The sequence below is a fragment of the Phoca vitulina genome, unplaced genomic scaffold (genome assembly GCF_004348235.1).
Source record: "Phoca vitulina isolate PV1807 unplaced genomic scaffold, GSC_HSeal_1.0 scaffold20, whole genome shotgun sequence".
In the NCBI taxonomy this organism is placed as follows: Eukaryota; Metazoa; Chordata; class Mammalia; order Carnivora; family Phocidae; genus Phoca; species Phoca vitulina.
In genome coordinates, this window is record NW_022589723.1 from 9,982,104 (window position 1) to 9,997,086 (window position 14,983).

Below are 14,983 nucleotides of genomic sequence, written 5' to 3' on the forward strand. Positions count from 1 at the left end.
AAGGGCGCCTGGGTGGCTCAGTTGGTTAAGCATCTGACTCTTGATCTCAGCTCAGGTCTTGATCTCAGGGTCAGGAGTTCAAGCCCCGCTCTGGGCTCCTTGTTGGGTGTGGAGCCCACTGAAAAAAAAATTATCTTAGAAACTTGTAGTTTGTCAGCTTATTCAGAGCAATCCCACAAATCCAGTTTTTCCATGACTACAATAAGAGGATGCTTGGAGTATTAGTTAGCTATACCAGTTAGAACAGTGAGCAGATTACCTTTGAAAATATGGTTCTCATATCAATTCCTAAGAATCAGTACTTGTGTAGCTTATAGAGGAAATGGTGACAGTTTGGGAGTAACCTCCAGTTCAGTTTTCTAGTCATTTTTGCATTTCAGACATACATTTCCCATTAAGAAGAAAGGGACAGATTTTGTCTTTAGTGCTTAGGAATACTGGCAGTCAGTCTTTTCGTGTGATAAAAGTGCCCATGATGACAACTTTGAATTGAAAGCACAAAGAGGTGGAAGAGACCTAGGGAAGGTGGGCATTTGGCTATTCTTGAATGTTTTTTCTCCGTTGAACCAAACTCATGTGTCTACTTCTGCCCTGTTAGGAGCTCTTGTCCCTGGCAAAGCGGAAGCGAAGTGACTCTGAGGAGAAGGAGCCGCCTGTGAGTCAGCCTGCAGCCTCCTCAGACTCTGAGACATCCAACAGTGATGACGAGGTGGGTGTGGAGGGGCTCGGCCCCAGGGACTGCGTGGTATTTGAGGGCCCTGAGGTGGTGACTCCTGACAGCCTCTTTTCCTTAAACAGAGACCATTCTGCCTAAGATCTACCAGAACTTCTTAGGGAAAGAAAATTGTGTAAGGAAAGCTCTCGAATTGTCATGTGTCCTTGTGCTGTCAGTTACCTAGTGGGCCCCTCTGCAGGGCACTTGCGGTCATCGTTTAGTGGCTTGTTTCCAGCCCTGTTGCAAAAGAAGAGGCACAACCTGTTAGTCTTCATCTCTTTATTTTATCTATTTTTTGTCATTGTTTTCATTCCACTCTCATGTTAGAAAAGAAATTCTGGGGGCTCCTGGGTGGCTCAGTCAGTTAAGCATCGGACTCTTGATTTCAGCTCAGGTCATGATCTCAGGGCTGTGAGATCGAGCCCACTGTTGGGCTCTGTGCTCAGCAAGGGGTCTGCATGAAGATTCTCTCCCTCTGCCCCTCCCCCCACTCATGTGCAAGTACTCTCTCAAATAAATAAAGAAATCTTAAAAATAAAAGAGAGAGGGCACCTGGGTGGCTCAGTCGTTAACCGTCTGCCTTCTGCTCAGGTCATGATCCCAGGGTCCTGGGATCGAGCCCCGCATCGGGCTCCCTGCTGGGCGGGAAGCCTGCTTCTCCCTCTCCCACTCCCCCTGCTTGTGTTCCCTCTCTCGCTGTGGCCCTGTCAAATAAATAAATAAAATCTTAAAAAAAAAAAGAGAGAGAATGCCATATGTTCAGGTGCCTGGCTGACTCAGTCAGTGGAGCATGCAACTCTTGATCTTAGGGTCCTGAGTTGAAGCCCCCCCCACATTGGGTATGGCTTAAAAAATAAATAAAATATTAAAAAAAAAAAAAGAATGCCGTATGTTAGTGGGAGATACTTTAGCAAGACAAGAGGCTTTCTTTGGATAGATTGAATCAACAGCCTCAGGGTGATGGTGATAATTTTTTTTTTTTTAATTAAAGGTTTTTATTTATTTATTTGACAGAGACAGCGAGAGAGGGAACACAAGCAGGGGGAGTGAGAGAGGGAGAAGCAGGCTTCCGGTGAGCAGGGAGCCTGATATGGGGCTCGATCCCAGGACCCTGGGATCAGGACTTGAGCCGAAGGCAGACGCTTAACGACTGAGCCACCCAGGCGCCCCAATGGTGGTAATTTTTAAGGAGGAATATTCAGCTGTTCATTGTTTAAACCAAGGTGACTTTCCCAAACTGCCCACCACCAAACAAGGTTGTAAAAGATCTAGAACCTTAATGGAAGAGAGGGATGAGGGGAAGGTCTTTGAAGCCCTCCTACGAGTTCCTCATTTGATTTAAAATACTTTTTTTCCTTTAGTAATTTCTTGGAGAGAGGCCAGATACCACCTTTCTGTTGAAGCTCATACCCTGCAGTCTTTGGGAGTGGGGTGGGAATAGATAGATAGATAGATAGATAGAGAGATAGAGAGAGAGATAGAGAGATAGAGAGATTAGATAGATAGAGGAGTCCCCCTCGGGGCTTGAACTCACCAACCCTGAGATCAAGACCCAAGCTGAGATCGAGTCAGACACTTAACCAACTGAACCACACAGGTGCCCCTAGGAAAATATTTTTAACAGTGTATTTATTTTGTTTTAAAGTTCCACTAAAAAAATAAAAAAATAAAAAAAAATAAAGTTCCACTAAAGTAAAAAAATGTTTTTATTATAATGAAATTTAATTAACATCTAGAATAATATTTACCAGTGCCCTGCATATGCAAATTAGGAGTGATTATATTCTGATTGACTGTAGTGAAGTTCTCTTAATCTTAAATAATTTAATCTAAAATTGCTTTCCATAGCAAGAGGTAGTGAAAATGTGGGTTTTTTTCTTTTGTTTATTTTTAATATACTATATTAACTAACTGGAGGAACTATAATTCCTCTCAAATTGATAAAATAACTCAGTCTGTTAGAAAAGCAGTAGGCTCTGTGAAGCAATTTTTTGCTTTTTTGTTTTTCTTAAAAAAAATGCGTAGACAGTACAGGAAAATGTTGAAATAATTCCCTTTCCCACCATTCCTACATGAACTACTTTTATTTTTCATGTTTCAAAAGTCAGCTTCTGTGGGTTCCCCCCTAATATCTGAGAAGTTTGAATCTGTGTTCCGTCCGGAATACCCTGTAACATGGTTATGGTCTTTGCAATTCCTTAAGATACAAGCAATAACTATCCTTTGAAGTATTTGGTTCTCCATAGTCCTGTCATTAGATCAAAGTCCTAGGTATGCAGTCACTGTAGGGAGTCCCTTTATCCTTTTTAGCTGCTTCTACCAGAAGGGCCGAGTATGTGTCAACCTCCTAGCATTAGAGGAGTCCAAAACTTGTACTGGAGTAGATCCAGCGTTTCTAAAAGCTTTTACAGCTTACAGTTCCCTGTGTCACTCACAGCTACTTAACCAAGTCTAAATGTCCTCACCTTAGAATGCAACCCAACTGCTTATGCGCTTGTTGGAGAACAAGCTGACAGACAAGCGGCACCCTGCTCCCTGAGACTTTGAGTAACTTTCCCCCACGAGGTTCTTTGCTCTTGCTGCTGCCTCCAGGTCCCAGGCTCTACTCCAGTCGCCTTCCCCCCACCCCCACTCGGAATAGCAGCCTCTATAACACGGTCATTCTGAAAGGTGCCTCTTTGGTTTGCATTTTGGCCCAGGCTACTAGCTTAGCACAGATGACCTCAAAGTTAGGGTGCATATTTCATTAACTTGGACAGTTAAACTGTCCAGAAAGATTAAAATATTTTTTTTTTAAATCCTCGGGACGCCTGGGTGGCCGGCCAGTCGGTCAAGCATCTGCCTTCAGCTCAGGTCATGATCCCAGGGTCCTGGGATCGAGTACCGCATCGGGCTCCCTGCTCAGTGCAGAGGCTACTTCTCCCTCTGCCTGCTGCTCCCCCTGCTTGTGCTCTCATGCTCTCTTTGCTCTCTTTATCTGGCAAATAAATAAATTTTTTAAAAATCTTAAAAAAAAAAAAAATCCTGCCAACTACTGGAGAACTCAGTGGTATTACTCTGAACTCAGATTTTTGGCTGCCTTAAAGATACTCTAAGGTAGGTAGGGGACTTCTGCAAGATCCTTAGAATGTGAAGTTTGAGGCAGAGGCTTTTGCTTTTTTTCCCTCTCTCGTGATGTTCATACATCGCTGTAGGTAAAAACCACATACTGAAGTAATTTACTATGTCTTCTGATTCCTGCTGTGGCGCTTATATCCGTATGAGCTACAACATAGCCTTTTTGGAATTTGGTTGTTCAAGTTGCAGTTCTCAGTTAGGTAGAGTCTATGATCTAACTTCTGTTCCAGAAGCTACTCTGGAGTTTTTTTTTAAATACACCTCCCAGCCCTTCTCCCCTTCCACTCTTTTATTGTTCATTGTTATTAGTAAGCCATGAATACTGGTAGAAGTATGTCGGTCCCTTCAGATTTGCTAGAACAGAAAACTGGTCAGGAACAACTGAGTTAGGGTGCCTGGGTGGCTAAGTTGGTTAAGCAACTGCCTTCGGCTCAGGTCATGATCCTGGAGTCCCGGGATCGAGTCCCGCATCGGGTTCCCTGCTCAGCAGGGAGTCTGCCTCTCCCTCCGACCCTCCCCCCTCTCATGCTCTCTCTATCTCATTCTCTCTCTCAAATAAATAAATCAAATCTTTAAAAAAAAAAAAAGAACAACTGAGTTAGAAAGCTAATGGGTGGTTTGTTAAAAGGGTAGACATGCCCTAAGTTTAGAGCCAGAAGGTATCTAGCTAATTAATCAGGGGCAGTAGAAGAGGGGAATAGAGAGAAGTTAATAGACATTTCCTATGCAGAAAAAACTGGTACATTGGACATAAAGGTAAGGTTCAAGTAGGGAAGGAATAGTAGATATTTCGTATGTAGTATCTTTGCAGGGAGGAAAACCTAAATTTAATGAAAGAGAATATACTTGTGTATTATGTTTGGTGAAGAGATTATTCTCAATGATATCTTGGGACACATGTGAAAATAAGATGCAGGACTCTTTCTGTAAGGCTTACATTACCCAAGCCTGGGAAATTGGAAAGCACACTTCAGTGGTAGGTCATAAGACCATGGTGTGGCATTTTGGTGCTGTCACTTCCTGTCCCTGAAAGCATTTGATAGGCAAAACACCACCAAGGGTACAAACAGGAGTGATAGGGAGGAAAAATAACAGGGAGGAGGAGAGAGCTAGCAACCACTCATTCACACGATGGGATTTAAAAAAAAAAAAAAAAGGCCCAAACAAAAATGTCCATTTGTTAGAAAGAAGAGAGTCCTAAATCAAATAGTTCAGAATCCTTTTTTTTTTTTTTTTTTAAGATTTTATTTTTTAGCGGGGGGGGGGTGGGGGTGGGGGCTGGGGAGGACCAAAGGGAGGGAGAGAGAATCTCAAGCAGACTCCCTACCGAGTGCGGAGCCCTACACTGGGCTTGATGTCATGACTGCGAGATCATGACCTGAGCTGAAATCAAGAGTTGGATGCCTAACCGACTGTGCCACCCAGGCACCCCCAGAATCCTTTTCAAAAACATGGTGGAGGGGCGCCTGGGTGACTCAGTCGGTTAAGCGTCTGCCTTCAGCTCAGGTCATGGTCCCAGGGTCCTGGGATCGAGCCCCGCATCGGGCTCCCTGCTCGGCGGGAAGTCTGCTTCTCCCTCTCCCACTCCCCCCTGCTTGTGTTCCCTCTCTCCCTCTCTCTCTCTCTCTGTCAAATAAATAAATAAATAAAAATCTTCAAAAAAAAAAACATGGTGGATCATGCGCCTGGCTGCTCAGTTGGAGCGTGTGACTCTTGATCTTGGGGTTGTGAGTTCAAGCCCTACATTGGATTTAGAGATTACTTAAAGATAAAAATCTTGGGGCACCTGGGTGGCTCAGTTGGTTGAGTGTCTGCCTTCAGCTCGGGTCATGATCTCAGGGTTTTGGGATCAAGCCCCATGTCAGCTCCCTGCTCAGCGGGGAGTCTGCTCCATCTCCCCCCCACTCATGCTCTCTTTCTTTCTTTCTTTCTTTCTTTTTTAAGGTTTTATTTATTTATTTGACAGAGAGAGACACAGCAAGAGAGGGAGCACAAGCAGGGGGAGTGGGAGAGGGAGAAGCAGGCTTCCCATGGAGCAGGGAGCCCTACATGGGGCTTGATTCCAGGACCCTGGGATCATGACCTGAGCCAAAGGCAGACGCCTGATGACTGAGCCACCCAGGCGCCCCCATGCTCTCTTTCAAATAAATAAAATCTTTTTAAAATAATTAATTAATTAAAAATAAAAATCATAAAAAAAAACCCACAAAAAACATGGTGGATTTCATAGAAACAGCTACAGCTAGATAAGAAGGAAGCCCTGATTTCCTTACTTGTTATTAGTAAAAATCACATTGAAAAACCAAAACCCTTTTTTTATTGTTCAGAATTGAATAAAACTACATTAGACAAAGTAAGGAAACAGCTGAATTATCTTCTAAAACCCTCTGCCTAAGCGAGAGTTATTTTTTAAAGTTTCATGTATAGTCTTGTTTGCAGCATTTTTGAGAAATAAAAGCATTTGGCCCAGCCCTGTAGTTCAGTACTTGTCACACCTGTTTTTTCTTTCCACTTGCCTCTTTGAAGACTTTGCTCTCCTCTTGCTTTTCCCCCATTTCATTTCGTTCTACTTTCTTTCTGAGGCTTCTTCCTTCTCTTTTTTTCTTATCTGATCTTTCAGATTCTCTCATTTGGATCTATTTGTGCTCCTATTCCCACTCTGTTATCTCTTGCTGGTTCCAGTATTTTTATTAATAGAACATTTTGAAAATGATACAACTTATGAATTCATTTAGTAACAACTTCTCCAGGAAGTCAACCTAGATATCCAAGAGCATTTTGTGATTGCTTTACCATACAGATAATACTTAATTAGCACAAGCTCTCAAGAAAGGTCTTCCCTGCTAAGCTAGTATTTCCCCGTGTGTATATTGGTTTAGTGGAGTTTCCATACACACCATACCTCTGGAACAAGATGTTACACGTAGATGAATTACCCCAGTACTGAAACTAAATCTTTGAAAATCCAGAAAATCATTATAGTTGGAAAATTTTTTGATAGATATTATTATATATGGTTGTTTTTCTTGCTGATTTAGTCATGATTATGAATGGCAGTTCTTGTATTGTGAAATAAGGACTTCCAGAATATTGAGCTGTGTGTAGCGCATTTTACACCTTTCTCCTCTGTGAATGTTTGTAAGAAGTGGCCATTGTTCTCCTCTTTTGGTAGTCTTTCTACTCCCAACTTCCTGCATCTGATCTCGGGGGTCAGGAACCCAGGTGACCCGCTACAGTTTAGGTCAGAATACTCTGCATTAGTACTTGATTTTAGCAACAGCTATGTGGATTGCTTACAAGCCTTTTTTTTTTTTTTTTTTAACATCTTGGTTCTTGGCTATGTAGATAACCATACAGTAGCACCTCATTTATCTAGACACCATAAAATCTCATCATAAGAATTTGGAAAAAAACGAAGTGATTTTCGTGGACCACTTGCTCAAACTTGTTTACATTCTGACACTTCCACCAAGCAGTGGAATGGAGGTACTGATTATCTTTTACATTTTTTTTGTATGACTGCTGTTTCACTTCTGTTTTTGTCTCCATAATCAGGCTGCAAGTTTTTATGACTGAATGTAGGGATTCTGTGTGTTTTCCAGTTAAATATATGTGATTGTCTGATTACAGAATACAGTAGTATCTTTTGTACTCTAATTACACAGTAGAAGGAAAAAGAAAGCTGAGCTACCCTTCATGTTCTTTAGCTATCCTTCATACTCTTTAATATTCTGTTAAATTGCATTTACTCTTCAACTCCGCTGACCGTTTTCTACCTTCAGGGGAAAAAACATAATCAGGGGCGCCTGGGTGGCTCAGTTGGGCGACTGCCTTCGGCTCGGGTCATGATCCTGGAGTCCCGGGATTGAGTCCCACATCGGGCTCCCTGCTTAGCGGAGAGTCTGCTTCTCCCTCTGACCCTCCCCCCTCTTGTGCGCTCTCTCTCTCTCTCTCTTTCTCTCTCTAAAAAAAAAAAAAAATCTTTTAAAAAAAAAAAGAAAAAAACATAATCAGGAACCATGTCCTCCCCACATACCTCTTTGCTCGCCACTGTTAAGGTCTAGAATGATGACTACAGAATCCTTTTGATAGTTGCTTCGACTTAGTATACCACTTCATGAAGAATCCTACAACTTTAGAAATCCAAGGGGTCGGGCGCCTGGGTGGCTCAGTTGGTTAAGCAACTACCTTCGGCTCAGGTCATGATCCTGGAGTCCCAGGATCAAGTCCCGCATCAGGCTCCCTGCTCGGCGGGGAGTCTACTTCTCCCTCTGACCCCCCCACTCTCATGTGCTCTCTCTCTCTCATTCTCTCTCTCAAATAAATAAAATCTTAAAAAAAAAAAATCCGAGGGGTCATAGAGATCGTCTGGACTCCCCTATTTCAGAAATGGTATTAAAACAGGCTAATAGAAGTTCTGATTTCCTTTTCCCATCATAAAGAATATCCTGCCTTTATATAGAACTTCATGGTTTCTGATGTGCTCTGTGTACTTCTATTCTGTCTCCTTTGAGTCTCAAACTACCCTGATAGGTGGTCAAGGTAGTATTATTATTCCTACTTTACAGATAAGGTAACACTCTCAGGTGAAGGGCTTGGGCTGTATTCCAGTTCTTTTAACCCCTGATCCCAGCGTGGTTTATCACTAGCCCAGCTGTTCTTGAACACTACTAACTTCGATGTATTTCATTTTACTTGTAAATTCATTTCAGAGTAATTGCCCTGCTGTGGTTTCTACTCTGGATCCTGAGACCTCGAATATGATCTTCCTTGCCCATTAGAAATAACCTTTCTGAAATCTTGAAGTTTCTGCCTCAGGATGTTCAAAATCCTGCATCTCAATACTACCCAAGTCCAGAACAACCACTTGCCACCCCGTGTTCCTCCGGTCTGTCAGCTGCTTCCCAGAGTAGGCCCGGCCTACACCACCCCCACACACTAAAGCTGGTACAGGGTTGTGTGATACTAACCCTCCTTGTATCATTAGATCATGCTGCCCTTTATAGGATCTGTTACATCAGCGAGAGTCAGAGTGCTCATTTTAATTCAGTAGTGAAGAACGCATCTTCTTTCCAGTCTCTGTTTGAGGTTTTCTTAGCTGCTTGTCTACATGACGCTTCCCTGATGGGGAGTGTGGGCCTGCCTCCGCATAGAAGGCCCGGGCGAACAGGAAGTCACGTGTGTGACGCTCCTGACTGGCAACGCATCCTTGCCCTTTCCCACATTGTTTTTGAGCAGCTCTCACTGGGGATGCTCTGGCCTTTGCACTCAGATGCCCATCAGCAGGCACTTACCTTTTCATCCTTGCCTTCCGTGTGCCACATCCACGGTCACAGCAGAGCCTGCCTTTCAGTAGAGTCACGGTTCCCAGAACACATTTTAAAATGCCAGTCAGGGGCGCCTGGGTGGCGCAGTCGATGAAGCGCCTGGCTCTTGGTCTTGGTTTCAGCTCAGGTCCTGATCTCACGGGTTACCTGCCATAAGCTTTGACCCTGTCCTTTATGGTTTATCAGAGACTGTGATCTTGGGAGAAGAGATGCGGGACAAATATTTCAAATAGGTGCTTAGACCAAAAACATTCAGGAACCTGTAGTTTATGGGAGTAAAAGTCAAATATGACAAATGTGATCTGCGACTAATATAACACTGTATGTTAACTATACTGGAATCAAAATAGAATAAAATAAACAAAAAACAAATGTGATCTATTTTCCAGGGGAAAAAAAAAATCTTTGGAAGATGATTGGAACTCATTTGAGTGTCTTTCTGTATATTAAATAATAATACATAAATAATAGACTGGCCCCCACATTTTAAGTGATTATTTATCTTTGGGTAGTGAAATACAAGTAATTTTTTTTAAGATTTATTTATTTTAGAGAGAGAGCATGAGCAGGAGGGGCAGAGGGAGAGAGAATCTCAAGTAGACTGCGCTGAGCATGGAGTCTGTCATGGGGCCTGATCTCACGACCCTGAGATCACCACCTGAGCCGAAACCAAGAGTCGGACGCTTAACCATCTGTGCCACCCAGCATCCCCAAGTGATTTTTTTTTAAACTTTAAAAATACTTTCGTATGTTTTCAAAGATTGATATAATGAGCATATATTGTTTTTAAAATTCGATTTTTAGTTATATCAAAAATAAGATACTTTTTTAGAAAGTAAATATACAAACAGCTTAATCCAGCTTCTCAGTACTGAAAGGCATATTCATAAGAATTCGTATTTTTTACTTTTTTACTTTCTAAAAGATTTACTTATATATTTTTATTTTAGAGAGAGAGAGCATGAGCCAGGGGAGGGGTGGAGAATCTCCAGCAGCCTCCCTGCTGAGCACGGAGTCTTTTGGAGTCTATTGCAGGACTCAATCTCACAATCCTGAGATGATGACCTGAGACGGAATCGAGTCAGTCACTTAATCGACTGAGCCACCCAGGTGCCCCAAGATTTTGTATTTTAAAGTAAAGTCATGTACGTACAATTCCCCTAAAGCCCTGTCACATATATGTGACGCTGGTTGTCAGTGGCATGACAGACCCTATTGAGTCAGTGTCATGGGAGATGAAGGTGGTTTTATTGTCTCATTTCTTTTGAAATTGCTAGAAGGAAAAAAATGAGGTTCCCTTCCCACTCAGATTTAGCCAGGAAAGCCCTTGTGAAGTCAAAACATTTTATTTTCTTCCATTTTTACTCTTATCTTTCCTCCTTCTCCCCCAAGGGATAAATAGCAGAGACTGCAAATGAGGGACAGCTGCTAGGCTCAGGCAGTGGCAGATCGAAGCAGATAGAGGGGGAAGGATAAGGAAGCCAAGTAGCTTCCTGGCACATCCTGAATTCGACTCACCTGTGTGACCTGATTTAACATTCACCTTTTTTGCTCTCATAGAAACTTTTTTCCCCTTCTGGGGAGTTCAGAATTGACTCTGTTGCACATGAGAAACTGCAACCTGTAGGCAGAAATAGACCTAGCCACTCTTAACACACATGTGACCCTGGTAGCTCAATCTTTACCCTCTTGGCCTCTTCATATTCCCATTGGTAGAAGTACCAAGGGCCAAGACTCACTGTTTGGAAGAGGTTTCATAACCAACCAGTAACTATTGACTACTTATTATGTGTGTAGTTGTGCTATTTCTCGTAACCAAAGCCCATACAAAAGGTGTTTTATATATTATTGCCTGTAGAAATACGTGTATTGTCAGCATGGGAAGTTGATACATTTTAGCTCAGTTGACTAAGATACTGAACCCATTGGCCTCTTTTGGATTCTTTCAAACTGACCTAAAAATTATCTTCCTTGAGTGATTAAAGTTTGAAATGGTTGAAAAGTAGGCTTTAGGGGCGCCTGGGTAGATCAGTTGTTAAGTGTCTGCCTTCGGCTCAGGTCATGATCCCGGTGTCCTGGGATCGAGCCCCCCATCGGGCTCCCTACTCCGCGGGAAGCCTGCTTCTCCCTCTCCCACTACCCCTGCTTGTGTTCCTGCTCTCGCTATCTCTCTCTCTGTCAAATAAATAAATAAAATCTTTAAAAAAAAAAAAAAAGTAGGCTTTAGAGGAGAAGCATTGGGATTTCTTACTAAATAATAATCTAGGTGTTGAAATGTTAAAGTTTGAGGGGTAAATTCACTTAATAAAGAAAAGTTGCTCTTTACTCATTTAATATATCATTCTTGAACATGTGACTTTTTTTTTCACTTTTCCCTTCTTCCTAGCTCATAAGTACAAAAATAAGTGGCAGTTAAAATAACCAAGAGTAGGGGTGGCTGGGTGGCTTAGTTGGTTAAGCGTCCGACTCTTGGTTTCAGCTCAGGTCATGATCTCAGGGTCCTGGGATCGAGCCCCGCATCAGGCTCCCCACTTAGCAGGGAGTCTGCTTATCTCTCTCTCTCTCTCTGCCCCTCCCCCTGCTCATGTGTGTGCACATGTGCACACTCTCCTCTCACTTTTTCTCTCTCTCAAATTTTTAAAAAAAATAACAGTAAATTAAAATGTGAAAGGGATTTTAATTCTTTGATTTTTCAGTACTTTAATCTGGCAGACTGTGGGCTTTTAAGAATAGCTCATAACGGGGCGCCTGGGTGGCTCAGTTGGTTAAGCGACTGCCTTCGGCTCGGGTCATGGTCCTGGAGTCCCGGGATCGAGTCCCACATCAGGCTCCCTGCTCGGCGGGGAGTCTGCTTCTCCCTCTGACCCTCCTGCCTCTCATGCTCTCTGTCTCTCGTTCTCTCTCTCTCAAATAAATAAATAAAATCTTTAAAAAAAAAAAAGAATAGCTCATAACGACCTTTCTAAGATGGAAACTCCACCAGAACTACCCCTCCACCACCCCCCAAAAATACCCCCAAAATAAATTTACTTCTGATCTTAACTATTGTGAGGTAGGAAATCAATTTACAGTCACATTATAGGAGTAACAAAGACTTTATACTTTTGTTAAATAGTAGATGTAGAAATTTTCTGTTAATACTAGATCTATAATTCAATGTGATGCTAGAAAAATGATTATTTTTTGTGGTACATAAAATAAAGCTCCCAAGTAAAGTATTTTTCCCCTAAAATCATCCTCCTAAAATTGGCAAGTTAAACTATCAAATGAGGTATGGTTTAATATAACCAAATAGTTTTTAACAGTCTTTTTTTTTTTTTAAGCTTTATTTATTTATTTGAGGGGGTTGAGGGGCAGAGGGAGAGGGAGAAAGAGAAAGAGGCTTAAGCTGCCTCTGTGCTGGGTGGAGCCCAACACAGGGCTCGATCTCACAACCCTGCGATCATAACCTGAGCCGAAACTAAGAGTTGGGTGCTTAACCCACTGCACTACCCAGGCACCCCAATATAACCAAATAGTTGTGGGGGTTTTTTTAAGATTTTATTTATTCATTTGACAGAGATAGATACATCGAGAGAGGGAACACAAGCAGGGGGAGTGGGAGAGGGAGAAGCAGGCTTCCCGCGGAGCAGGGAGCCCGATGCGGGGCTAGATCCCAGGACCCTGGGATCATGACCTGAGCCGAAGGCAGACGCTTAACATCTGAGCCACCCAGGCGCCCCTAACCAAATAGTTCTTATGAATTTTTAAAACAACCATATAGTCTTTCATTTTTATAATTAAAGTGCTTGATGGAGACAATTTTATTGGCCTTGAGGTGACTGTGTATTGCCTGCCTGTTATTTGTTAACCCAGATTGCAAGCTTCTTATGTCTTTAGGATCTCCTGTTTATGATCCAATTTAAACATTATGTTGTAGTGTTAGATACGCAGATTTAAAAAAAAAAAGATGCACACACGTATATATATTTAATAATATAGTTTACTCTCTGCCTCCTTGCGGTTGGTACCAGTGCTACCATCCGTGCCAGGGATTGGCCTTCATCCTTTCTCCCTGTGCTTTCTGCAGCTTTCTCCTGCTAACAAGCTTTATTCCCTGCCTTCCTGGGACCCACTCCAGAACTAAACCTTCCTCTGTGTATTGAAACCCAGTCATACCAACCTCTAGCCATGCCTGCCCTTTATGTCACAAGAAACATTAGAAGCTATGTTCTGTACCAACTGAGTTAGCTCAGTTGACTTGTTGTAAGGTTCATATCTTTGTTTTTCTGTTGTGATAAAAAGTACATTATTTAAATTTTATCTTTGTTATATCCATTATCTACCATCTCTAAGAAATTGCAAACTGGAACTTAAAAAGTTTTAAGCAAGGTTTGGAAAAAAATCCATCTTTCTTCGTATACAGTATATTTGTTTTGGGTTGAAAGCAGTAAAGACTCCTGTCATCATTTTGATGAATATCAGAGACTCGACTCTTGACTCTTCCAGCTTTTCCCAATAAAGTCCTTGTTTTAGTTTTCCTTTTTCTTTTCTCCTTGTAGTGGACATTTGGGAGCAATAAAAATAAGAAGAAAGGCAAGGCCAGAAAAATAGAGAAGAAAGGAACCATGAAGAAACAAGCCAACAAAACTGCTTCCTCAGGCAGTTCGGATAAAGACAGCTCTGCTGAGAGCTCAGCCCCTGAGGAAGGTGAGCGTGCATTAGAGTCTCAACTCACTTTACCCTGAGTGTATTCTCTTTCCTTTTTCTTGGTTACACATGCATGGTCTGGCTGAGGAGGAAAATCCTTGAACCAGATACAAAACTCAGTGAAAAAATGTTCTTATTTTGAAACCAGTTCCAGAACTTTTGCTGACACTGGAATGAAAGTGAACTTGTTCCGGGACTAGAATGATACACCTTACATTTCTTTTAAGAAATAACATTTATGTGCAAACTGGCCTGTATAGAATTGGCCAAACCTGGTTTTAAGCACATTGCCTGTGAATGTTAGCTCAAATTGAGTTAAGTAAATTCTTACTAAATTGCTAGTTTAACTTAATACTCATTTGTAATGTATACTGCCTTTTTCCATCACCCTTTATCCTATCAAGATCCAGTTCCATTGAGAATTCACCAGTGTAATGACTCATTAAAACATTGAATATTTTAAATGCCAACTAATAAATATAGAAGAAATTATTGAAAATCGCCATTTTTCAACCTTCATGGTGATAACTGATTTACTTAAGAATTATGAGTCTTAGGAGCACCTGGGTGGCTCAGTCAGTTGAACCTCCGACTCTTGATCTCAGCTCAGGTCTTGATCTCAGAGTCATGAATTTAGGCCCCATATTGGGCATAGAGCTTACTTCAATAAAAGGGGGGGTGGCAGTGATTATCAACACCGTGGGGTCATCTCTGTGGCCTCAGTCCTCTGTAGCATAGGCTAATCTTGTGTTTGGGCCTTGTTGTAGGTGAGGTGTCGGATTCTGACAGCAACAGCTCCTCCTCCAGTTCAGATTCAGACTCTTCCTCAGAAGATGAGGAGTTCCATGATGGCTATGGAGAAGACCTCATGGGCGATGAGGAAGACCGGGCCCGTCTGGAGCAGATGACAGAGAAGGAGAGAGAACAAGAACTGTTCAACCGCATAGAGAAGAGGGAGGTGTTGAAAAAAAGGTAAGGTTGTAATTCCTTAATAATAAAACTCATATTTGGAGCCCTGTCTTCCCAGAATTCAGGACTTAGAACTTCTCATAATCTCTGAGATAAGTATCTGACTATCCTTCCAGCATAGTTTTTGTATTTTTTTTTTTTTGAAAACTCAAATGTTAAATTGCCT

The 14,983-nt window shown here is 42.1% G+C and overlaps 1 protein-coding gene across 2 annotated transcripts in view; it reads left to right on the forward strand.

Annotated features, from left to right (window-relative positions):
- Positions 1 to 14,983, forward strand: part of RTF1 (RTF1 homolog, Paf1/RNA polymerase II complex component) — a 51,216-nt gene that overhangs the window by 13,107 nt on the left and 23,126 nt on the right. For both annotated transcript variants that reach the window (XM_032417431.1, XM_032417432.1), the window contains exons 2-4: positions 599 to 709; positions 13,701 to 13,848; positions 14,616 to 14,820. In XM_032417431.1, coding sequence (XP_032273322.1) covers positions 599 to 709; positions 13,701 to 13,848; positions 14,616 to 14,820 — 464 coding nt within the window. The remainder of the gene's footprint in view (positions 1 to 598; positions 710 to 13,700; positions 13,849 to 14,615; positions 14,821 to 14,983) is intronic.